Source organism: Urocitellus parryii, chromosome 3 (genome assembly GCF_045843805.1).
Source record: "Urocitellus parryii isolate mUroPar1 chromosome 3, mUroPar1.hap1, whole genome shotgun sequence".
Taxonomy (NCBI): domain Eukaryota; kingdom Metazoa; phylum Chordata; class Mammalia; order Rodentia; family Sciuridae; genus Urocitellus; species Urocitellus parryii.
The window spans coordinates 82,820,334-82,847,296 of record NC_135533.1 but is presented as its reverse complement, the minus strand read 5'-3'; the positions used below and the strand labels follow the sequence as shown (position 1 = coordinate 82,847,296).

General features: G+C 38.5%; 1 protein-coding gene across 1 annotated transcript in view; it reads left to right on the top strand.

Annotated features, from left to right (window-relative positions):
* Osbpl3 (oxysterol binding protein like 3) overlaps window positions 1-26,963 on the top strand; it is a 144,598-nt gene that overhangs the window by 86,394 nt on the left and 31,241 nt on the right. The window contains exons 8-15 of the mRNA XM_026400221.2: window positions 34-137; window positions 339-431; window positions 1,564-1,720; window positions 9,703-9,833; window positions 12,780-12,887; window positions 20,540-20,674; window positions 21,871-21,964; window positions 25,024-25,274. Coding sequence (XP_026256006.2) covers window positions 34-137; window positions 339-431; window positions 1,564-1,720; window positions 9,703-9,833; window positions 12,780-12,887; window positions 20,540-20,674; window positions 21,871-21,964; window positions 25,024-25,274 — 1,073 coding nt within the window. The remainder of the gene's footprint in view (window positions 1-33; window positions 138-338; window positions 432-1,563; window positions 1,721-9,702; window positions 9,834-12,779; window positions 12,888-20,539; window positions 20,675-21,870; window positions 21,965-25,023; window positions 25,275-26,963) is intronic.

The following is a 26,963-nucleotide window of genomic DNA, read 5'->3' as shown; positions in this document are numbered from 1 at the left end:
AATTGTGAGCATTCCCCTTTTCTTCCCTCACAGACCTGGCACACTGCCATGCTTACCTGGTGGAAATGAGCCAGCTGCTACAAAGTATGGACGTCTTGCATCGGACGTACTCGGCTCCTGCCATCAATGCCATCCAGGTTAGCTCAAGCCCTCCTCTGTTCGCCTTCTGGCTTCTGCCTTCCTTTCTCCTCCCCAGCCTTTGACTAACAATGGGTGTTGTCTGGCCAGTTGCTTGAGCCAAACTCAAGGGGATGGAAGTGGTCACTTTGCTGGGCATTTATCCCTATTGGTTTGGTGGACCTTACTGTCTGTCCTCTCTTTCCTGTTTTGAAACAAAGGGTGGAGTTTTTGAAAGTCCCAAAAAGGAAAAAAGATCACACAGGAGGTGGCGGTCCAGAGCTATTGGCAAAGATGCTAAAGGAACGCTGCAGGTAACCGTTACTTCCACCAGCAAGCTGCTTTCCTGCTGGATCTGCATGCTATGTGCTGGGGCTACTTGGACTTAAATAGAACAGACAAGTGAATGCTCTGGAGTTGTTCTCTCCGATACTGCACGTAGAGACATGAGCTCATCGCTTAGACCCTCTAAATAGTAGTTTAAGCTTGTAATGGGTATTGGGCAGGGGAGAGAGTGTTTTCTAAGGGAAAATGGCATGGAGTTGGAGGGACTGCCACCATTTCTAGGACTTTTGGTTTTTCCCCTGTAATGTTTAGCCTGTCTGCCCTCTTCTTGCTTGGGTGTGTCCTGTTTTTGTGGCTGCTGTGACTCCGTGCTTTGACTCACCTCTCCTGCTGAAGCTCAGTGGATTTATCATCCCTCTGAACCCACAGGCCTCAGTTTCTGGGCCCAAGACATTGTGGGAGCTCTCTCTTGCTATTTTTCTCCAGACTTTCAGTTCCCCACCAAAAATTCATTGTGTCATTCTAGGAGCTGTCTTTTCCAATGCACAGCTAAATCACAGGCCGAGATTTGCATATTACATATTAAATAGCATTACATATTACATATTAAACGGCAACACTGTTAGAATAAAAACAAATCTTAAGCTTTTGGATCTGATGTACTCTTGTATATACTCTTTGGATCAAAGCACTTTATATGTTGAACTTAAATATTTTCAAAGTAAAGAATGTTCCATGCACTCATGTGAGAAGCTAGTATGTTTTGTAGAAGCCCCAGCGCAAATAAAGAAGAGCATTTTAAAACCTATTCATTATTAGCATCTAGTTGCTTGGTGATGATGGCAGAAGGGAGGAAGGAACTGAGTATAAATGAAAGCCTGGCAGGTTTAGCTGTCATTTTCAATCCATAGCTTTAATACTTCTATCATCTCCAAATGAGTATGTGATTTTTTTCACCCATTTTTATTTCATAAGAATCAAGTTGCTGTGGAAAGTTTTCTCCTGAGTTTTTATTTGTTTTTCTTCCAAGTTAACACTCAGTAAGTAGGAAAACTTCCCTATAAAATGTTCTTTCCTTAATAGGTTCCAATCTTAGAATCAAGTACATGTTCTGAACAGTCTGCATCTGAACAGAAATCTCTCCCTTTGGTGTCACTTTAGGTCCCTAAACCTTTTTCTGGCCCTGTAAGACTACACTCCTCCAATCCTAATCTGTCAACACTAGATTTTGGAGAAGATAAAAATTATTCTGATGGTTCTGAAACCTCATCAGAGTTTTCTAAAATGCAGGAAGATCTGTGTCATGTTGCCCATAAAGGTAAGTGAGCTTTCCTTCTTTTTAGTGTGTTTGATGAATGTGTTCGACACAAGCCTGAAACTGGAATGTCCTTGGAGAGCGTGTCATAGTTGGTTCATTTTCTGCTCTATTAAGAACGTGAGCAAACTAATTTGTATTCATTTCCTTGATAGTGGAGGTGCATTCGAAAGTTTCCTTTTTAACCTCTTAGAAGAGACAGGGAGATTGTTTGCTATACAGTTGACAGAAGCCCTAGATCCAACAAACTGCAAATTGAAAATATTTCTCTAAAAAAAATCACAGCTACAGACTTTTTTGTCATTATTCCCTAAACAATGCAATATAAAACTATTTTCCCAGCATTTACATTTATTAGGTATCATAAGTCATCAAGAGATGCTGTAAAGTATACAGGAGAATGTGATACTAAGGGATGACATTCTAAAAGCTGGGCAGTTTACTTTTCTGGAGAAAAATATGATATTATGTTTCAAGCATTTTTTAAAATATGCCTATCAAGCAGTTTCACTTTGAAGAGTCTATTTGTAGCAATTAACTTAAAATTTATCCAAGTAAGACTATCCACTATAGCATTGTTTCTTTGAATCAAAAGTTAGAAATGGGTGTTCAACATCTTTAGCTATTAGGGAAATGCAAATTAAAGTCATTGATGAGATAACACTACACACCTATTAGAACAGCTAATTTTTTTTAATGGCGTACCAAATCAAATACTGGTGAGATCCACAGGAACAGAATCTCTTATATATTGCTGGTGGCTGTATTAAATGTTAAATGGTGCAGTGCTCTGGAAAGTAGTTTGGTTGTGTTATGTAAAACCAAACATACTCACCATACAACCCAACATTCACATTCCTGGGTGTTTATCCTAGAGAAATTAAAATTTATGTCCATGTAAAAACCTATACTCAAATGTTCAGAGCAGGTTTATTTGTGTAAGCCAAAGACTGGAAACAACTCAGTGTCCGTCAACAAACAAACTGTTAAACAAACCATGTTACATCCCATAATATAATGGAAAACTGCTGAGCAATAAAATATTTAAATCTCTGTTGCAGAGATGAGAGACCAGAGGCTTGGAGAAGCTAAAGGAGGATCTTGTGATTATAAAGTAGCCAGCCTGAGACTTGAATCCCAACTTGCCTGACCCCAATTTACATGCTCCTTACTTATAAGGGTGTTTCTCTGACCTTACAGGAGGTAGCCATGGTTAATTTTTATAGACATGGAAAAGATGCCCCACAGTGTGTCATTGCATAAAAATGAAATGTTACAAAACATTGTATAGGTATGGCCCCATTTTTCAAGGAAAAAAATTGATATATGCCTGGCATACATAGGTACACTAAAAATTCTAGAAGTGTTTTCATGATGGAGGCTGAAATTATAAGTACTTATCATCTTTTTTCTTTAAATTTTCATACATTTTAAACTTTTCTTAAAGAGAAAATATATTACATTTTTAAAGTAACCCATTTCATGTTTTTAACAGATTCCTCCCTCAGACCCTATCTTATTCACCACTAGAATGTCTCAGTGTTTTAGAGGATAAAAATTATTTTTTCTGTCTGTAATTATTTTGCTATTATACAGTCTGTCTGTAAATGTGAAGGGTTGCCTGGCCCACCCCTTAAGAGCTTTTTAAATGCCCCTTGGGCATTTTTTAATATTTAAAGAAACAGTTACATCTAGAGCATTTTAGGTTTATGGGGAGGAAATTCTTTTAAAACATCATTACTTTTTAATAATATGCACTGTCTGTTTTAAATGAAAAGTCGATGCCTCCCTACTGCAGGGAAAGACCTTGGATTTTATCCAGGTGGCAGAAGCTGCTCCCTTGTCAGGGCAGAGGTTCTGTGTAGAGTGGCTCCATTCATCTGGTCACCTGATCACCCATATAATCTCCACGTCTCTGAAGGTCTGTAATGGACCCCCAGCCAGCTGTTCTGTCTTTGGGGGCTCTGTGAAATCAGCTGGCTGCAGAGTCACCATGTACCTCAAGGAGGTCAAAGTTAGTGCTGCAAGAAAGGTCATCAACATCCTCATCCCCTGGGCTGTTGGACTGTGAGTACCACAGGCAGCCTAAGGAGCTTGTGTGCATTCACACTTGCAGGAAGTCTCCTCCGTGGACCCTACTTGTGGGGCTTCAGGGAATAAACAGCTCTCAGATTTGCTGGTAGTCCTCTGACTGACATGCTTTTCTGCTTTCACGTCTTCCAACTCAAGCATCTTGACCTGTCTTCCTGTGTAAGCCTTGTTTGGTTACTGATGGGGCCTATTGCTTCTTTTTTTTTTTTTTTTTGCCAGCATCCCTGTTCTAGGGGGCTAATTTTGAAGCAGCTAAATTCCATTGATGTAACAGTCTGTGTGACCTACTTGTCAAATGCATCTGAATTCTCCTGGTTTTATAGACCAAGTAGAACCCAACATATACCTATCCTATTATTTAAAGTCCTTGTTAGACATGACAAGCTGTGAACTTGATTTTTTGGTACATTGTTGAACTGATACTCAAAGTTCAAGCTTCAGGCTTTGTCTGTTGACACCTAATTAAGCAAACAGATGAAAATATACCAAACCTAAAAGCCATTATTTTTCTTTCATATATTAGCTTTTACATTTCCCAAAGTGTATTTTATGAAACACTTTACCCACAAAATGATTAAAACTTCAAACAAGAATTTAATGATTTAAAGTGTTTGGAAAATACGGTTCCCTCTGGATTCACACAAACTAAGTAGTCAAGATCCTGAGAAATCCTACAGCAATGAAACCTGACCTTTTTTTTTTTTTTTTGGTACTGGGGATTGAACTCAGGGGCACTCTACCACTGAGTCACATCCCCACCCCTTTTTGTATTTTATTTAGACAGGGTCTCTCTGAGTTGCTTATGGCCTTGCTAAGTTGCTAAGACTTGAACTCGTGATCCTCCTGACTCAGCTCCCTGAGCCGCTGGGATTTCAGCCACCACGCCCAGCATGACTCAGTGATTTTGAATGTTATTTGGGAAACTCTCTACTCCCCACCAGCTATTAACAACCCGGAAATAAAGTCCTTGGGAAAATACTTTAGGAAGCACGGTGACTAATAAGCCTATACTGACTGAGCAGGCCACCTCTGTTACCAACCACCTGTGCATTCCTGGTTTACCTTTCTGCCCTCCTTTGCTTTATCTATTAAGTGTTCTAAAATAGCAGTCCTGACTCTTCTATCATTGTCTTCTATGATTATTTTATGCTGAACAGAGAGAATTCACAACGTTGATTACTGTTGCAAGGTTTTATGAGAGACTATTCTGTTAGCAGCAGAGACAGAAATGGCCAAACTTGGTAAAAAGATTTAGGGTGAGAAAGCAAGGGAAAGGATGGGACTAGAGTCAGGGTTCTCCAGATGGAAGTGGATATTCATGCTCTGCCATGGAAAGGAAACAAGACTTGAATTCTTTTCCAAGAGGTGAGGGAAATCCTCATTTATAAATGTAAAAACTTTGGGCTGAGGCTGGGGCTCAGCGGTAGAGCGCTTGCCTAACACGTGTGAGGCACCGGGTTCAATCCTCAACACCACATAAAATAAATAAATAAATAAAATGTTAAAAAATTAACTTATGAGTCATCAAGTAAGCCATAATAAAAACTAAGAGAAAAAACGAAAAGCTAAAGCACAAAGTGAAATTACATTTACTTATTGTTTTATTCCTGGAGTCTTTTCTTGCATTGAGTTGTAATTGTCATTTTCTGAACTGTTTTAAGTATATGGATGCCAAGTATGCCTCCATGATAACTCTTTCATGGATTAAAATGTATTATTCATAAATTAGAATTCAGTATAAGCTTGCTGAGCAATTATATTCATGTACTTTATCAGTAAATCAGTGGCACCAGTTAGTAAAATTACCTAACGTATCTAAATCAGTTTGGATGGAATACGAATTAGAAAATATTTTAGAACCATGGATATCCTATGAGGTTTGAAACTTAAGCAGATTGCAGAAGATCAAATCATCCCAAATATTTTAAGAATATTAATATTTTAGGGACTAGGGCTGTAGCTCAGTGGTAGAGTGCTTGCCTCACACCATGAGGCACTGGGTTCATCCTCAGCACGACGTAAAAATAAATAAAGATGTTGTGTCCATATATAACTGAAAAAATATTTTTAAAAAAGAATATTAATATTTTAAAGATAGCTCAAATAAAAAAGTGGATTCTATTAAAAAGAAAAATAGTCCTACTGTGTGTTGAGTGCTGATAGTGTGTTTTCTCATTGTTTCTCTGAAGCACTCCTGAGATATAGGGATTACCCAAATATATAGGTGTGGAAACAAGCATTTGTCCAAAATCTAAACAGCAATTAAGCATTAAAGGCAGGATTTAAGTTCATGTTTGCCTCATTATAGACTCTCTTTCCCCTGTCTCACACTGCCTCTCCAGGGGTGGTGTCCATGACATTCATAACTGTGTTCCTCAAGATCTTATTCCTTCCTGATGCTGAAAAACTGCTAAAGAAGGAACATGTTAAGAAGTAGAGCTCTCAGATCAGCTGTTGCCACTCAAATATGCCATGTAATATAATCTCACCAATAAAAGTCCAACTCACTAAAAGTACAACACAGAAGCCTGTTGCAAGGGGAACAGTGCTGACACCAGTCTGTTGTGTGGTGCTTGTGCTGTTCTGCTCTGTGGGTGCAGCTCACATCACCCACTTATGCTTAAGTCTTGCAGCCAAAAGTCCCACTCTCTTAGTCCAGCAAGGGGGGCTGAGAAATGGCTAATGATAACCTGGGGGGAGAAAATGAATAAACCGAGGTCCCATAATTGTCTTCTGAAACTTGAATACCCCACAAAAAAAGGAAGTGGTCCTGTTTTGCAATGAGAAGAAACCAAAGCAAATGTCTTAGGAACAGGAGGGACTAAGTCCCAGAGCAGAATATACTTGCTTCAGAAGATAGCAAGGACTCTGAGAAGCATGGGCCTGTAGACCACCTGGCAAGGTCTTTGGGGGTGGGGAGGGACTGTCATGCTCTGGGGTGAGTGGCTCTGGTGCTCTTTGAGATTCTTCGTAATTCTGTCTCAGACTTTCCATGTGGCTTTGTTTATTAGTGTCCATAGATACAGTATTCATTTGGATTTTTATTTGTCTCTAATATACTTAGAATCAAGTTGGAAATAAGACATTCCTGTCACAGGAAATATCCCAGGCCTTTGGGATCCTGTTCCTTTGACAATTGACTTAAATATATCCTCCATGAGCAGCCTCAAGTCATTGCTCTGTGTGTGCTACATCATTCAGTGGCTCTGAATGGCTACTTTATCATCCTCTGAGTGGACCTTAATGGTCACTTAAGAAATGCAGAGGGATCTAGTCTCCTGAACCCCTTTGTCAAATGATTGAGGAAGAGATTTTCACCTTACAATAAAATATAAAGAGTATATGGGTTTCCTTCTGTTTATTTTATGCTGCTCACCACAGTCTTAGCTATACATTTTGAACCAAATAGTGCGTATTCTGCAAGTTTCAAAATTTTAGAAAGAAATCTTCTAGTTTGGTTGAAAGTTTTGCTTTGTAACAGGGCATATAAAAGCCAGAAGAATCGATTTGGGAAAGTGGCAGCCAGCTGAGTGCTACGATTATTTTATTTGGAGGAATAAATGTAATAGTGAAGAAATAGCCACTCCCCTAACTCCTAGGGACCTATTGAGAAGGTCATGGGGTTCCTCCATGCTGGGGATGGGGATGCTTAGCTAATGGGACATCAAAATCATCAAATGCAGTGAGATCACAGCATGGCTTATCGCTCTCCTCCCAAGGCTGCTCTCTGGCTCAGTAGACTCTGCCCAGTCCCTCATTCATTGAATCTCTACTCAGTGTGCAGTTATTTGCAAGCATTATCCTGGCAAGAGATATTCTGCTACAGCTGCTGCTCACATCAGGAGGCTGCATCACCACTACTTTTACCCTCATGGATGTCTCTTCATCATCATCACAGTAGCATTTATTATTTATCACATGCCCTGCTCTGGGTTAAGTGCCTTAACTGCATTATCTTGTTTGTCTTTATAGCAATCTATAAAGCAAATGCTGTTATCATCCCCATTGCATGGGGGGAAACTAGGGTCCAGGCCTCATATACTTATCTAAAGTTATGAAGTGAACAAGTGACTTCTCTCTTCTGTTGATAGAAGCAGCACCATTTGTGTGTGTGTGTGAAAATTGATTTTTTGTATTGTGACTTTCTAAAGATGCTTTAAGCTCATCACTAAATGCACCACCTCAAACAAGTTCAGAGAGAACACATAGATAGGTTCTCTTTGCTGTTCTCCTTGCTATTAAATGCAGGAAGTAAGTCAATAAAGTGTATTTAGTTTCTGTGTTACTAAATAGGCCACTCTTGGATAACAATACCTCTGAAAGTGCAAGCCCATGGAATCCAGTAAATGACAGGTCATTTGAGAAGTGTGTCTCCATCTCTTCCTTATTCCTGCCTCTCTAAAACAAAACATAATAAAGGACATTGGAAAGATAATATTCAAATGTGATATCCATGAACAGTAATTTAGATGACAATTTCCTCATCCTTAGGAGGTAATTTATGCATTATGTGATCAAAAGCTGATAGATTTTTTTTTTTTTTTTTGCCATATGTGTTCATGTTTTTCAAAACTTTGGTTCAATCATTTGAGTACCTAATAGGGCTAAAGTCCTTGAAAGTGAACAGAGTGGCTGAGTGCCATAAGTTGAAGTGGGAATTCTGGTCCTGCAACTGGAAGCACTAACAAGGTAGAGGGTAGGCAATACTGTATTCTGAAATAATTTTCAAATTTCCAGGAAAGTTACAAGAATAGTACAGAGAGCTCTCACATACCCTTTATGAGGATTTACCATTTTTATTTTGCCACATTTATTTTTATCACTGTCTCTTTCTATATACACACTTTTAATTTTTGGAAGCATTTGAGAGGAGGATTTATGCATATGTCATTCTTTATGGCTTTATACTTTAGTGTAAGTTTCCTGAACATAGGGCTACCCTGTTACATGGCCATAGTATAGTTATCTAATTCGGGAATTGTAGTATTAAAACAGCACTTCTTATCTATTCTGCCTTCTACATCAAAATCAAATGTTGTCAAAAGTTACATGTCGTTTTCCCCTTGGTACAGTATCTGATCCATGATCATATATTGCATTTCATCTTCTTGCCTCTTTAGCCTCTTTAATTGGGAGCATTTCCTCAGTCATTTTTTCTCTTCTATAAAATTGATACTTTTGAAGAATGCAGGCCAGTTGTCTTACATTTCCTCATGATCAAATCCAGATTGCTTACCCCTGGCTGACATTCACCAAAGAAGATGCTGTGTCTTTTTCAGGGTGTTCTATCCAGAGCCCGCTTAACCCTCATTTTTAATTCATTGTGATCACCTGGTTAAAGGGATGTCTAGTTTCTCTGCGCATTCTTACCATACCCAGTAAGCCTTGTTCTTAACCATTTCCAGTCTTTAGAGATTACAAACAAAACAAAACGAAAAACTGCTAGTCATTGAGAATCTGTAAATGTGCATATGTGTGTGAAGTTTAAGATTTTTCTTTTTTCACGCAGTTTTAGATCCTTAGCAAAAGATATAAAGAATTCCCATATCTTCTGGCCACCCCTCATAAAGGCACAGCCTCCCCCACAGTCAGCACCCACATCAGAGTGGGACAAGTTACATTTGAAGAACCTGCATTGACAGGTCATTATCACCCAGAGCCTGTAGTTTACATCAGAGTTCACTCTTGCTGCGATACATTGCAAATGTGTTTTTTAAAAGTCCTGTATAATATTTGGGGCTGTTATCCATGTAGAGGATATTTTTTTCTGCACTCAAAATATTTGAGGCTGTTATTTGGCTAAATTTTTTTTTAAAAGAAAAACATTTTACTGTATTTTGTTTTCAATTATGCCACTTCCTTTATTCCTTCTCATTATGATTATATCTTCATAGTTTACTTCGCCTTAAGGTCAGCTTTTAATACCATATCAACGGAGAGAGAGAAACTGAAGCAGCTGATGGATCAGGATGCCACCTCCTCCCCTTCTGCTCAGGTCATCGGTCTGAAGCACGCTCTGTCATCCGTAAGTTACATGTCTGAGTCACGGAAATGCCTGCAAACGTGTTCTGGCTTGTCAATTATTATATTTTCCATTTCCATGGTTCTGTTGAAAATTCATGATTTTCATGGTTAGGTTGAAAATTCAGGAGAAAACCAAGCAAATTATCCAAATTACATTCTGACCTTTCCTGAGACAATACATATTCAAAAATAACAAAATTTACCCTACCCCCAATCTTAGTAGCTAGTATTTTATTGTGTGTTAGATTCCTTTAGTTCTCTCCAATTTATCTTAATTTTTCTGTTTCTATAAAACTCTTGTTGTGTATTTGTGTGTGTCTCACACATTTGTTAATGCTTACAAAATCTAACAGTTTGGAGGAGATTGTGTGCACCCTGAGACACCACAAGCTTAGAGTAGCTTAACACATGACAGGCAACAGAGACAAATTTCCAGTTGACAGTCTTATCTTCTCTACGGCAAAGCACTGATCCTATTTATTGCTCTTTCAGAGACACAAAAGTTATTTTATTTGATTACATAGTACAAAACATTTAGCTTTCCCTCTGCCATGGGCACAAAGAGAAGAGTCACACAGGAGTGTCTGTCAGGTAATGATGGTGAAAGGAAAGTGTAACAGAAAAATCACTGTCAAGGCTTCAGATGTGTTTGAGTAAGCCCTTCTGTCACTCACTCTCCTTTTTCTCATCCACTTTAATTCAAACCTCAGCATAGTTGGGCTTGATTGATGTGCTCTGTTTGAATAGCTGAAGTTGTCTGGCCCTCTCCCTGTATCCATGAGAGCTAGAGAATTTCTGAGACCGAACACTTGTATGCTCCGACTCTTCGCTCATACTTTGAAATTACTGCTTTAAAAGGAGAAAGTGTGTGTGCACATATGAAATTACCATCTGAAGCAGATTCGAGTTTTCTATTTCAGGTTGGGTAGGGAAGATGAATTTTAGGATCTTGTTATGAGATGCTGAGAGAAAATGTCCACTCATATTTTCTATTCATTTTGTGGCTAAGAAAAGTAATGTTCTTGATGTAGTGTTAAGGACGAATCCTTTGCCATTAGCTCTTATAATTAACAATTCAAAGAATGCTATCTTTGGAAGAAAAAGTAAAAAGAAAAAAAATGATATTGGCTTCAAGTCTTAGTATTATTTTAAGGTCAGAGAAGCACATCCATTTGGATCACAGTGAATAGCCAGCCACACAAGGTTCCTATTTTGGTTTGAGAGCAGCAGAGTGGTTTTGTTTTATTTTATTTCTTTTCTTTCCTTCCCTTCTCTGCTTTCTTAGTGGTACAAAATACTTCTTATTGTTCCCATTAGATTGGCTCTTGGTGCACTAAGTGCCTCTTGTGAGTTCCTCAACATTCTTCCCCCCCCCTCGTCTCCCTCTTCCTAGCCCCCTCTCACAGAGTCTGGCCTCATCTTGTTAAACTGCTTGTGTGGACATCAAGACATACTTGGCCATAGTTTCCTGGACCAAAGTCATTTTCATCTTTGCTAAGGAATTCTCTTTCACCCATGTTCACAATTTTGGAAACTTAAGATCAAACAGGACAATCCTTTCTTTCCTTTTTGTCTTGGATTCCTGATTTGGTCCAAGATTTTTTAAAGTAATTTTTTTTTTTAAAATCATCTCAAAGCTATCAGAAAGGATAGGCTGGTGCTGAACAAGTAATCTTGGTTTGTTTCTTAGCTCTGCCTGTGGTTCACAAAAGAAAGAGAAGCCACTAATATAACACAATTTCTAGGCTAAACTAAGCGCCTAGCCACCATACCAGTGATGTATTGACCAGAATGAAGTGAGTGCCCCAAAGAGATTGTTTATGTCATTGTAATGACCCTAGTTCTTATTCAGTGTTTCTTAAATGAGCCCTGAGGATCTTCTTTTCAGTTCCAGGGATCAAACCTTGACCCAGTGCTTGCTAGGCGAGGGCATACCACCGAGCTATCATGCCAGCTCAGTTCTTGAGGATTTTTAAACAACCTGTACCTTCCATGGATACTAAAACATCAAGCCAAAAACCTCACTGAAGATCCAGGCAGTGGACTAAGCTCCCAGTGGGTGGGCCCTGTAGGCCCCAACAGCTGGGAAAGTCTCTGAGCTTCTTAGAAGAGTCAGACAAATGGGATGGATCTGTGTAAAAGCGACTCTGGAGCTGATTAAGGGAGTGTTGGGGGACGTTCAGGAGCATTCATCCTTATCCAAAGACAGAACCATTTGGAGACTAGCTGGTCAGGAAGTGTGTAGGAGGATCAGTGAGCAGGAGGCATGTTCCTTTACCTTTGACCGGGTCTCTCCTATTTGAGAGGCTGATGGAAGGAATGGGATTTGCACAGAGGAGAGTAAAAGAGGTCCCATATACGTTTCTGTTCCCATGGTCCATAAATCCTTATGCAGGTAAGTGAGGTTTGTTTATTAAAAAAAAAAAAAAAAAAAAAAAACCTTAGTCATGAAAAACAAATAAAATAATCAGCACCTGTGTTGGAAAAAGAGTAAAATTAACCTTCTGTGTCCTCCTTCCTGGCACACTTCCTAAGATTCAGTTTAACTGGTGTGAAAATTAAACCAATCCTAAGGTGGGAGTGGTTTCTTTTCAAGGATGAGAAAAGCTTGGAATCATTGCACAGGAGTGGGGAGGGGGTTGTTGGTCAAAGAGACCAAAGCCAGTTGGGTAGGAGGAGGAGAAGCTGTGAGACCACCAGTCTTAATAAAAGCTGGTGGTGCCTGTGACTTCCTTCTCTGCCGCCCTCACTAACTCTCCTTCCACTCCTGGAGAAGAGAGTAGTGAAGAGCAGCATTTCCAGGGTTGCGGGTTTGTTCTCTCCTGGCTCTGAGACTGGCCTCCCCGAGGATCAGGGTGCTCCCACATAGGGCTTCTGTGGGTACCTGCTGGGCTGCTCAGAAACATCCATTTATTAACAGAGCCCCACTATTTTTAACATGTTCCAGGCCCTAGCACAAAACACAGATCTTAAAGAACGCTTACGCAGAATCCATGCCGAGTCTCTGCTCCTCGACTCGCCCGCTGTTGCCAAACTGGGTGACAATCTGGCAGAGGTGGGTAGGTTTCTTGCCAGGTAATGTCTCTGCAACCCTCCCTTCGTGGGATGTCCTCTGTCCAGTCGCATGGCCTTCCTACTGCACCTACTGAGTGGGCTGCCTCTCCACCACCACCAGCTGCGGTCACAGCTGCCACATGGACTGGATTTTCGGGATGCAAAGCTTTCTTGAATGTATGCTGCTAAGCACATTTTTAAACTGTGTGTCCCCCAAATTCATTTTTCCTTCTGTATTTCTTCTTCTCATTTCCCTCCTAAGCATCACCCCTTTTGCTAGCTAGGTGTTAGGGGAGTGGGGGCTTTGGAGAGGCAAACGTTTTTCCTGTTGTGTCTGCAGAAAACTAAATTTCTTTGGCCCATAGCATCCCAGCTCCTTGCCAACTTCCTTCTTTTGCTTGAAAAAGTTGCTGCTGTCCCCTCCTCCTCTTCCTGCAAAATTTCTTTCCTTTATGGAACACAGCAGCTATGTACTCTGAGGGAAAGAATATTGCATTACAATTGAAGTCTCTTGGTCAGAAAAAAGTACATTAAAAGTCTTTTCATTAGATTGGAGACTAATGAAAAGACTTAAAATAAAAAATAAGGAACATAATAGACAAAGGGTGTCTGTGCATATGAATAAATTTTTCTTTCTTTCTTTCTTTTTTTTTTTTGTTTTTAAAGTCGAGGTCTCATAAGTTGGTACAACTGGCTTCCAACTTGTGATCCTCTGCCTCAGCCTCTTAAATCACCGGGATTATGTGCAGGCACCACCCCACCTGGCATAATTTTTTTTAAATGTGTATCATAATCTTTCTTTTATCTTTTCCTGTCTTCAAAGAAAACAAAACCCTCACACAATTCCATTGTCCCATGGGCAGCTCTTGGATTGAGTGATGAGAAGAACAGAGGCTGAAACCAGTCAGGATAGAGACCACAAGGCCACAGTGTCTCCCTGACTGAAGCACAGGCTGTGCCTTTTGCAGGCCCATTCATCTGACAAGAGGGCAACCCTCTGTGCAGAGGCTCATGGCCGAGGTGGAGAAATGGGATTCCTCTACAGACACACCACCTCCTCCAAAAGATCACTTTTCAGTTATTCCAGCCCAACTCTAAAGTGTTACCTGCAGGACTTAGCCCCTTAGCAATACTTACACTGGTCTCCTTTTGTGGCCTGTTCCAAGACATGTGCTCACCAGGTGGGGCCTCCTCAAACCTGCCCATTCACTAAAGGCAACCTAGGCAAGGCTGCGACGGGTGTCACTGAGGGTCATTCATGCCAACACCAGGGCAATCGTGACTGTTCCTAAAGACAGCTTGTCTCTTCCACAGCATTATCATGTAAATTACATTTATACATTTAATAAATAGTGAAATAGATAACCTTCATTTATATCTTTAAGATTTTATGCTCAGCATGTGTATTCGGGGCTATTTGTGTTTTGAGATGGAAATTCAAATCCCAAGTCTTTAAAAATCTGTATTTTTATACTAACCTAAAAATCCGTAGTTTATACTAATCTCAAAAATAAGATACCTGAAAACTTACATGTAGTTAAACTGTCCTTGAGGGTGGCAAGCACATTTTTCAAACTCACACTTTCTGGAACAGCCTTCCGGAGTCTTGGCTCAGTGATGGAGTTGTCTCCTTTATTTCCTGTTTTAGAGATTTTCTTTTCCCATGAGTTGTCCTTTTAGGCACAGAGTGACTCAGGCTTACTTTGCCAGCAAGGGGAAAGCCATTGTTGCCTTCAGGAAATAAGCACTGGAGGAAGTAGAAATGAAAGTTCGACTCCAGTTGATTTTTATAGGTAACTCCCAGACACCTCAAATACTCTGGAATGACAGCCCCCAACATTGGGGGCAGCCCAAGGGGCTCAGATTTTAGGGTCTTTAATGTCAATGGCTTGCTTTCTTTTAGCAGCACAACTTACCCATCTTTGATGTTGGATCTGGCTACCTGAATTCTAAAATCCCTCTTTTCCTGTCAGAAATTATTTTCACAACCTATCAAGTCCCTCCTGTTTTAAATTCCTGAATGTGAAAATTTGATATTATTGGGTTATCAGTGCTAAGATGATTTTATATTATTTTATATCCCAAATGAAAGGCTGAATGACTTTTGGAGGTAACAACCTTCTACGCGCCCCCCACCCCTCTTCAGTTCTGGGGATTGAACTCAGGGCCACTCTACCACTGAGCTACATTCTCAGCTGTTTTTTATTTGATTTTTGAGACAGGATTTCACTAAGTTCCTGAGGCTGGCCTTGAATTTGTGATCCCCGTGCTGCAGCCTCCCAAGTTACTGAGCTTATCTGTGTACACCGTGCCTTTCATATATCCTTTTGCATTTAAAGTGCAGTTATGAGACTAAAAAGGCAAAAACTTTTTTAAAAAGTCTGAAAGTGAAGAAGGAAACTGAATTATTTTAATTGCCTACCTGCTTGGCGCTGCACTGCAGGCACATTTAAATGCATCATATCCCAAAATCCTACCCTTGACTCTGATTTTAGAGATAAGGAAAATAAAGCCCAGAGAGGTTAAATAACTTTTCTGAGACACACAGATTTTAGAAACAAAGCTGGGATTTAAATCCCTATCTGATGGGGCTGGGGTTGTGACTCAGCGGTAGAGCACTCCCCTAGCATGGACGAGGTCCTGGGTTTGATCCTCAGCACTACATAGAAATTAATTAATTAATTAATTAAGCCAAAGCACGTTTGCTCTATAGCATCACACTGTCATATAATGAGGAAAGGTATGCCACACCGGAAAATAAATTAATCACTGAAGCTCCAGTATTTAAAATGAGATGGTGATGCTATAAGAATGGGACAGCATGACTCTCCCAGGCACAAACACTATTTTATATATAAAATAAATAAATGAGAAAGGGATTAAAAGCCAATGGAGAAGAGATAGATTACTTAATAAATTAGGTTAGTGCAGATCAAAGCTATTTGTGAAGAAGCTGAAGTCTTTGCATTGCATGTTAAAATGAATCACCAGCCAATTCAAGTTAAATATAAAAATTTAAACTGAAAAATATTGATTTGAATATTTATCAAACTACTAGATCAGGGATAATTTCCTAAATTGGGAAGTACTTTAAAAATTGCAAAAGTAATGTTGACTAGATTTGACTATTTCTTTTAGGAAAAAAATGGATTTTGTCAAAAAATAGAAAGGCAAATAATAGACTATGAAAAATATTTTCAGTGAGAATGACAGGCTTAAATGATACTAAATCAATGATAGTGTGCTTAATATGCAAACAACGAACAAATCATGTCAAGTACCTTAAAACCTTAGCAAATAAATGGAAAAGGATATAATGCAGACAGTTGTGGGATTTTTTTTTTTTTTTTTTTTTGGTACCAGGGATTGAACTCAGGGGTACTCGACCAGGGAGCCACATCCCTACTCCTACTCTGTATTTTATTTTATTATCTCACTGAGTTGCTTAGCGCCTCACCATTGCTGAGGCTGGATTTGAACTTGTGATCCTCATGCCTCAGCCTCCTGAGCCACTGGATTTCAGGCATGCACCACAATTTTTTTTATTTTTTTATTTTTGCTTTAAATTTTTGTTTTTCAATTCAGCCTTATCCCTTCACTACTAGGATATGTTATAAGAAAAATATCATTGTGCGATTTCTTGTGTGAACACTATCGAGTGTATGTATAGAAACCTGGATGGGATAGCCTTCTACACACCAAGGTTATATGCTATTAGCTATTTTAGAAATGTTTTATGGTATTGCATTTGTCTTTTATGTTTTCTGGCTAAAAACTGACACAAGCACCCATTAGCGTAGGCCTATGCAGAATCAGAATCACCAACCTCACCGTCTTCCACTTCTACATCTTGCCAGAGACAGTCTTCAGGGACAGCAGAACATGTAGTGCCATCATTTCCTGTGACAGCAATGCTTCTGGAACCTTCCTGAGGACCTGCCTGTGGCTGTTTCACAGTTGACTTTTTTATTTTTTATTTTTCATATATATATATATATATATATATATACACACACACACACACACACACAAAATGTAGGAGGAATACAGTCCAAAATTAAATAAAAAGTGTCATAAATAACCCAGTAAAATAGTCATCAAGCTCTATATGCTGTACATAATTGTATGTTCTGCACTTTTATACAACTAGCAGCACAGTAAGTTTATTTCCACCGGCAGCATGACAAACACAAGTCATGCCTAGCACTGTCGTTACAACAAATGTGACATCACTAGGGAACAGGAAGTTTCCAGCTCTATTATAATCTTGTGGGACCTTTGACAGAAATGTTGGCCTATGATACATGGTTGTCTTCATAAACTCATGGGAAGGTACAGAGTAATGCAGAGGAAGGGCCCATGCACCATTTATCCTGTCGTTTCCTCACATCTAAACTCTACAGATCTTTTTTTTTTTTTTAAAGAAAAAAGATATATAATCTACTGAAAAGTAAAACAGCTAACTTAGCACAGCAGTTCTAAATTGTGATATTCACGGCCCTTAATATAAGAATGTAAATAGGAGTTTTCTTACTTGTTAATGTAATATGTATCCTTAAACATTTTTAATAATTCTATTTCTGAAAATTGAATCTAAGAAATAATGAGATATGAACAAAGACATATTTACAAAATGCTCACCATCTTTGTAAATCTGGAAACTTCCTTAATTTCCAAGATAGGGAATGGTCACTCTATAACACATAAATATGATAAAATATGAATTAAAGTTCATCATCTCAGAGAAGTTTTAAATGACCTGAGAAAAGTTTATAGTATAATTTAAGCATATGTAGCAGACAGTAAATGATAATATACAATTTGATCCCCATTTTTCAAAATAAAAAAGGTATATACAAATATTTTAATTAAAAATATATGTACTAGTAAGCTAGAAGAGCTGCATCTGGGTGATGGAAATTGAAGTGATATTTATTTTCTTTACATTTTTCTGTATTTTCTAATGTGAATTTTTTTTATCCTTACAACACACATTAATACTGAAAAATTGATTTTGGTACAATGTTCGGGAAAAGTTTATAAATTGTGTGTGTGTGTGTATGTGTGTGTGTGTGTAATGATTAGTTATTTTAAAACAGAACAAAGCTACACAAATTAAAAAGATTAGAGATAGCTGGGTGTGGCAACCCACACCTATAATCCCAGCAATTTGGGAGTGAAAGGTGGAAAGAGCACTTGATCCCACCAATTCAAGACCAGTAACATGCTGAGACCCATTCTGTCTCCAAAAAAAAAAAAAAAAAAATGGGGAGAAATGTGTCCAAAAGTTTGTAGTAGTTATTTTGGTATGATAGGATTATGAGTGTTTACTGTTTATATTTATTTAATTTTTTTGTAATGTAAATAATAGATAAACAACCACTCTTGGGTAGAAACAGGGAAACTATTGAATTGAACTGAATTTTATTATTTTTAACAAATGAGGCCCTGAGTTGTTCAGGAAATTATGTTAGGGGTTGGTGGCTACTGCTGTCCAGATGAGCTTTTTAAATGCATTCCTAAGAACTTGCCCTGGAAATGGGGGCACTGGAAAGGGTTAGGGGTTAAGAATGTGGGTTGAGCACTCCTAAAACCTGGAATGCTTCAAAATCCAAAACCTTTTGAGCACCAACATGATGCCACAAGTGGAAAATTCCTGACCTCATGTGACAGGTCTCATTTTAAATGCAAGTACACTAAAATATTAAATAAGATGAACTTCAGGCTATGTATATAAGATGTATATGAAACATAAGTGAATTTCATGTTTAGATTTGGATACCACAGGATACTTCATCGGTATATGTGCAGATTGAAAAATTGAAAAATCAGAAATCCAAAATACATCTGTTCCCAAGCATATCAGATAAGCAATGCTCAACCTGTATTATTTTCAGTGTTGATCATCCAGGACATCCCTATGACCCATAAGTCAAGGAGGAGGAAGAGAGAGAGCAGGAGAGTGTAGTAATGAATTAATAAATAGCACAAGTAAATAAATCATTAGCATCTCATATGGTGGGGCATGTTGGAGACACAGGAAAATTTTACTGTTTAAGGAAGCATTAAGGAGCTTAACTATTATTCACTGCAGTGTCTTCACACTCAATAGCTCTGTGCCTGGCTCTTCTGAGGAGAAAGACTGTCCCCTTAAGATGATAGCTTTGATAATCATTTATAGATTCTACAATGAACTCTGTCAGGGTAGCTTTTCTGAAGGCTACACGGATATTTAAATAGGTGAGATCTTTAAACCAGTACCTGGGGCAAAGGTCTTATTTAGGAAGAATCCAAGAGAAAAAGGTAGATATTTCCATGTGTTCTACAGTGAACACTTCCTAAAGGGACCCTGTGCCTTTTATTAATTATGAACTCTGGTAGGCCCTCGTGTACTAGCATCCCTCCTTGGGCATAATTTATGTTTATGAGACACAGCAAGGTATCCAGAAGTCATTAAATCCCTGGGCATGACATCTACATTTTGTTAGCCAGACTGTTCTGGAACTTGTTTAATAAATACACCATAGTATAAGAGCAGCTTTTTTACCAGCACAGTGAAAAATACCAGCCATCCAGAAGCCGAGGGGAATGATCTTCTCTGAATCCAAGGAATTAAATCATCTTGTTCTAAATCTGTTTTTTTTTTTTTTCCTCAAGGTCTAAGTCAGATGTCACCTCCATGAAACCATCCCCTAACCCAGGACCCCTAAGTAGAGTCAATCTCATCTTCCTCTCTGCTTCTGTAGCCCGTGGTCTCTTCATGGTCTTGGTCTAGTGTGTTGGGGTGTGTTCTCTACACCAGCCTTTCAGGCTAGAGATCTTTTATTATTTTTTATAGTCCTCCATAGCCAGCTAAGACTGCATATGAATCAGTCACTTAATATGTTGGGTTGAATTGAATTTTTACTTCCAACAAGATTAGAAATCACACTCCCAGGGTATTTACGTCTTCCCCAAGGACAAGTCTAAACCCAGAGGAGTGCAGGGTGGAAGGCTCTGTGCTCTATTGAGTGTTTGTATCCAGGCTTATACCAAGGATCTGGGGTTTCCTTCCCTTGAAGAGTCATTGTGGGTGGAGAGACAAAGAGAATTCATCTCACTTATCCATGAATAATGAATGATCTGCCACCAGGAGCACTTCTGGACCAAAACACAGTATTTATTTGTCAAGGGATGCCTCAAAAACAGCATATTGGCCTCTGAGAGTTCACAGGGGCAGGAGAAAGCTGAATGGCTACGACCCAGCCATGCAAAGACGTGCATTCAGCATCATTCAGCGGACTGCACCCCGCACCCTGCGGTGGTAGCGAATAAGAGGATATGATTCAGAAAGAATTGGAATTTTCCCCTCTGTAACGGAACAAAGAATGGCCTGGACAGCCATTTTTTTTGCTGTGAGATTTGTAGCATGTGTTTGAGTGTTGATGATGCCTTGGTGAAGTTCCCTTTTGAGGAAGGACTTCATATTCATTTTGTTTGTGAGGCTTAACACTCCTTGACTTTGAAGTGGACCTCTGCTTTGAGTTGCTTGTTTGCATGGGCCTGTGACCTTTGTGTATTATGCAATTCAATCATTTGTTTATGGAGATTCTCTTGAGACTCTTTCTAAACATATTCATTTTTTTAAATTGTTGTTGTTTGTTCTTTAAATAGGAAAACTCCAGAGATGAAAACCGAGCTCTGGTTCACCAGCTTTCCAACGAAAGCAGGCTCTCCATCACTGACTCCCTTTCGGAGTTTTTTGATGCACAGGAAGTTCTGTTGTCACCAAGCTCTTCAGAAAATGAGGTTTGGGCATTGTTTTCAGCTAGGTGTCTTGAAAATCTCTTTTGTGGCTTTGTTGATTAACCTTTTCAGTAAAGATCTATATGTTGTAACACTAAGCTTGGGGGGCCCTTAGGCCCCTTTTGAAGGTCCTCTCATAAGTCATACCCCAAACGCCTAAAATGAAATAATATACTAAAAGAAAAACAGTTGTAAAAGTGGAGAGTTTTGGAAACCTCCTTGTTTCTATTACTTAATCACACTTTTTTAAAATTGCAAGTTGATAATTCTGACTTCTACTTATTTAATAATATTTCCATTAAAGGGAAAGAAATTAGCATTCTGTATATTTTTAATTATTAAATATATGCTACATAATTTTATATTGTTACCATTATGTGGTTATTATAGAATTAATTTATAAATATAAAACTGCTTTAAATTAATGTATAAAATCATACTTTCTTGAATATTGCATACCATATTTAACATTACTATGAATATGTGCTAGTAATATTGCCTCTTAAGTATAGAAGTAGTAATCTTGTTTATCTTGTTTGTATATTAATTCCCATAGAAGACCTTTTTTTTTCACAAACATTTCAAAGACAAATTGTAACTTCTTTTACCCAAATACTACAAATTGCTTTTTCTTTCTTTTTTTCTTTCTTTTTTTTTTTTTTTTTTTTTGGTACCAGGGATTGAACCCCAGGTGCTTAACCACTAAGCCACATCCCTGGCCCTTTTTTCAATTTTTTATTTTGAGACAGATTCTTGCTAAATTGCTTAGGGCCTTGCTAAGTTGCTTAGGCTGGCTTTGAACTTTTGATCCTCCTGATTCAGCCTCCTGAGCCACTGGGATTACAGGCATGTACCTCCACACCAGACTCTCAGACACTGACAAAATTCTGAAATTGCAGTCTGGATTAATAAGACAATTAATAAGAGTTTTCATAATAACAGAAATTTTGAGTTTACTTGCTATTTTTCCTTGTAAGAACTATCCAAGAATATATAAGAATTTTAATAACAGGTATTTTCCTAGGAACACTGTCTAGGCAGATGGATGTATTAGCCTCTATGAAAATAGCATCCAAAATTATTTCTATAGATTTGTAATGTAGGATGCAGTATGTTTGATCGTTTAAAATAAGGGGATTATAAAAGTCTGGCTTTTGTTTATTTTCATTCTGATGTATATTATTTCTTCTTTCCCATAGATCTCTGATGACGATTCATATGTCAGTGACATAAGTGATAATCTTTCCTTGGATAATCTCAGTAATGATTTAGATAATGAAAGACAGACCTTGGGTAAGATTTGCATTATTTGATCTCTGAAAGTTAGCATCTTCATGGAATCCTAATAAGTATACGTAGAATGCTTGCCACAAATAGAACTTGAGCAGCATGACATAAGAAAATTAGCACATGGCCCCCACCCTCCATGGTTTTACAGTCTAGGTGAAGAGACAGCACACACACTTGAAAGAGAAATTCATTTAAATAACTTTGTCTGTTTTTGTGAATTTTTATTTTATAAAGTAAAAGTATACCAGTTTTTATGTGAGTATCTAAACATGATATAACAGCTGTCCTTTAGGCAGTAAAATATTCTTTCGGCAAACGTTATTAGAATATAGCCTCTTTCCTTTGGGAATCTAAGAGTTTTAAATAATAAAAGATCTAGTGTAAGAGGTAATTTAGTCAGATTCTTTAAGATAATTCACTTGAAAATAACACACTTCCCTCAAGGTATCCTAAGTTGTCCCCTTATTACTGCTTGATTGCAAGAGGGAAAGGTATTTCTTAATGCTAGTTTGAACTGTGGGGTGCAAGGAGAATCTGGATTTTTCCAAACAGGTCTGATGGAGGACTTTTCATGAGCACACAAAAGCCTGTTTAGGAAGGTGCCCTTGAAAGAATCTACCAAGTAATCATTTCTCTGCACTGGTCCTTGTAGCATGCAGAGTTCAGAGGCCAAAGTCTGAAATAAAGAATATGGTCTAGAACCTGAGACCATGCTGTGCTGGCTTGACAAGGGCCAGGAGTCTCTTAGAACAAGTCAGAGCTGGTTTACTCTGACTTATTTGTGTTCTGCCTAGTGTTGCCCTCACTTAAACAAACACTGGGCAGAACTGAGCTTTCTTCTTCGTATTTGAATACTAAAAATGTTTGTTCCTCCATTCTTTACAGACATCTGATAGGGAGGATTAGATCTCTAAACATCTTCAAAGATGGATGTAGAAATGAAATAACTTTTCTGTCCTATAACCTTGTTTAGCCTATAGGAGAAAACAGGATTGAATCAAGGTCTTTGTACATATTACACTTGAATTCCCTGGAGCCCATATAAACACTAGGTATTTAGAATGTTTCCTGTTAATTTCTTTCTCAAAAAGATTACCTGGCACATGTGAGGATCAATCACTGTCTGAGTGCTAAGAGGAGGTTAAGTGGCTAAGAATATGGATTCAAGTTGGTTAGCCAACTCGAGGTCGGCTGCTCACCACCTATGTGTGGCAGGGCAGGTTGCTTAACTTCTCTATGCCTCATTTTCTTCCTCTATAAAATGGGAATAATATTGCTGTTTACCTCAAGAGGTAGTCATAAAGAATAAATGAGAATAATATGTGTAAAATACATAGAAGACTGACATTCACAGTTTAAAAAGCAAAATATGCATTAGCCAATGATGGAGGAGGATTTCAAAATTTAGATTAGCATAATCAAAGAAAATATTTTGAGACTGCCTGTAAAGCTGTTTTTAAAAACTACTGTCAATTGTAGCTACTTCCCTGTGTCCTATTTTTCCCATATAAGCTAGTAAAACAAATTGAACAATTAATTGCTTGCATAGATTTACAAGAGACTGCCAAGTAGGGACCCAATTTTGTACTCATCTGTTCATCAAAGCAACTTCTTTATTCAGAGTTATTTGCTTTATAATGAGTAAGTGTTAAATAAGTAAATATGTACATAGATATATTGATAAGATATATGATGTAATGTAAAAGATATCATTTGAAAATAGGCAAAGTTAGGATGAGAAAGGAGTTTCAGAATATGAGGCAAAGGAAGAGATCAATAAATTTATATATCTGAAATGTAAATATTTCATTTGCCCAAAACTTCATGGATCAAATTTAAAGGTAAAGGCCAAAAGGGGATCTAATTGTAAAGCAAATAAAAAGATGAAAGGTTATGGTTTAAATTTGTACATAGGAAGGCAGACAATTCAGAAAAAAAAAAAAAGCAGTGTTCATGACAGCATTTCAGACCACATTAGAAAGTTCTTAAATGTAAATTAAAACAAGAAAATAGCATCGTCCATCTAACAATGTGACAAAAATTAAAAATGAACAGTGACAAGCAGAAAGGCCTCGGGAGATGAATATTCACATTTGCTGTCAAAAGATGAGGACATTGTTAGACTTTTTGAAGAGCATTCTGATTGTATCAATCAACAGTCTAAAAATTTCCAGTCTCTAACATAGTCATCAGGCTTCTCTATATGCGAAGGAAATAATCAAATAGATTACTAAATACGTGAATGTTCACTACTGACTTTTTGTTTGCTGGTTTTATTTTGTTTGCATCATAAGAAAATATTGAAATGAATCTAATAGTCCAACAGAATATGAATAACAATAAATCATGGCAAATTTATAATGTGAAATACTTTTGTGGTTATTTGAAATGATGTTTTAGAAGAATTTTAAGTAACATGGGGAAATACTTCTGTTAGCTGAATAAGAACATAAAACTATGCATATGGTTGGAAAAAACACTAAATGAAGATATTCCAAAATATAAATGGCTGCTGTTGAGGGTGGAGGGTAGAATAATGGATGACTGTTATTTCCTTTATTGCTCTTCTATACTAAACACAATTGTTTTTATCAGAATTTGAAGTGATTTTTTTAAAAGTATCTTAAGTTTTTTATAAATGTAACCTGCTATAGTCACAGAAATCCAATTTTCAGTTTTATTCCGAGTGTATAAAAGCAATGAAGAACTAGCTTTTGAGTAGGAACTTAAGGGCTTCCCTATAAATAAAGTCCATGAGTTTTCATTGTGGTAAGTTTTGGTAGTTAGGGAAGTAGGTAGATATAGGGACTGGGGACTGAACCCAGGGCCTTGCACATAGTAAGCATGTGTGCTACTTCTGAGCTACACTGCTAGCCCTAATTTTTGATATATAATTGTTCAAAATTCTTTTGCTTATTTTTGGCTTTTAGTCATGCTCCAGTTAACTGAGTTGAATAGTAAAAATGGATTCTTGATAGGTTAGCTTTTATTGGTGGATTTAAAAATAAATAAATAAATAAATAAAAGGCTTTGAGAGACAACCAGGCTGCTTTCCCTTTCAGGGCCTGTTCTTGAAAGTGGTGGGGAAGCAAGGTCCAAAAGAAGAACTTGCCTGCCGGCGCCAGGTCCCAACACCAGTAACATCAGCTTGTGGAACATTCTGCGAAACAATATCGGGAAGGACCTGTCCAAAGTGGCCATGCCAGTGGAGCTCAATGAGCCCCTGAACACGCTGCAGAGGCTCTGTGAGGAGCTGGAGTACAGTGAGCTGCTGGACAAGGCTGCACAAATCCCCAGTCCCCTGGAAAGGATGGTGAGGATCAACCTTCCCAGGTCACTGCGCAGCCTCCGTCCTGAGGCACGTGGCCACTGACCAGGCCCATCAGAGCCAAGATGGTGGAGCTTAGAGACGCTGGTCCCCTCTGGCTCTCATGTGGCTCCTGAGAGAGTTTCATTTCTCCGAGATACCTGCTGCCCTCCCCTCACTCACTGTCCAGGAACCTGGCCAGGATCTGGGTTGGGAAGGGGCCTCTCTGAAACAGCTGGCACCTAGGGTGGTTCTGCTTTGTGGTTTGTGCTTCTGCTTTCTCCAGAAGCTTCCATCTGATGGTTCTGATCAGCTTGGCTTGCAAATCATGGCCTTCAGGCTGTCAGCATGTTTATTTTTTTACTGCCTTGGGTGGGCAGAATTTAATTTCTTGAGCAGTTTTTCTCATCCAGAGTAAATTTCCCTAGAGACCATTTTTATTTCTGGAATTGTCCAATCAATTCCTAAGTTTTTGGAAAATATCATTCATGGAAGAGGTTTTTACATCAGAAAGATTCCCTTTTTCCTCCCTCTTATACAGGGAGTTTACACAACAACAGCAACTTTATTCTTGAAACCACTGAAAAGCTTTTTCTGACTTTGTTGTTTTGGCCGCTGCACGTGTGACCTGGTCAGTGGTAAGGACCTTGCCTGCCTGGGGCACTGAGACTGCAGAGTCCTCCAAGTGCAGACTTTCTCTCCCAGGCACACTTCACAGACCTCACCCAGCCAGCCCCTTCCCTTGGTGGAAGATGAAATCTTTTCTAAATGCTAAGCATGCTACAGTTTTAACCCTCATGAAAACTTCATTACTTCAGGGATTTGAAGATTAAAGGGAATCTCATGCTGACCAAAAGAGACATCCCATTCTCATTCCATTCAGGCTGCGGACCCCCTCCCCCATCAAAGACTTTTTTGATACTAATGATGATAAGGATGGAAGGAAAAACAAGCTTTGTGGATTTTTTTTTTAACTTCTTTGTTTCCTTTGCCCAGAGAGGGAAGCAAATAGTTTTTAAGGCACATGTTAAAAGTGGACATTGTGGAAAGTTTTTTTCTTTAAAGAAAACAATTGACTTTGATGGTGAAAGTATTCTTTAAGGTATTTCATTCTTATGGCAATTTACGGACCTTTAGAAGGTTCAGCTGATTGATCCATGAACTTAACCTTGAGCCTGAGAAAAGGCTTCACAGCTTCCCCAGCACAACCACTGAACAGGAGCTTTATTGTGGGCTTTGTCCTCTGTTCTGGGGTTACCATATTCTCCTGTGTAGATGCTTTGTTGTGTCGCCAACCGGAATGGAGGTGCTTCATTTTGCCTTCCCCTGCGCTCCCTCCCTACCCCTCACATCATGAAAGTCTCGTTTATCAATTTTTTCCATTTTAAATTGTTAAAGTGATTCAGAATCATTCAGCATTCCACAAAGACAATGTGATGTTACTGTTTCACAGGTTAGAAACACAAAGCAGAGAAAGGAACAGATACCAGGTTTCAAGAACACAGGCAGAGTAATATTCCATTGTGTATATATACCACATTTTTAAATCCATTCATCTACTGAAGGGCATCTAGGTTGGTTCCACAGTTTAGCTATTGTGGATTGTGCTGCTATAAACATTGATGTGGCTGTGTCCCTATAGTATGCTGTTTTTAAGTCCTTTGGGTATAGACCGAGGAGAGGAAAAGCTTGGTC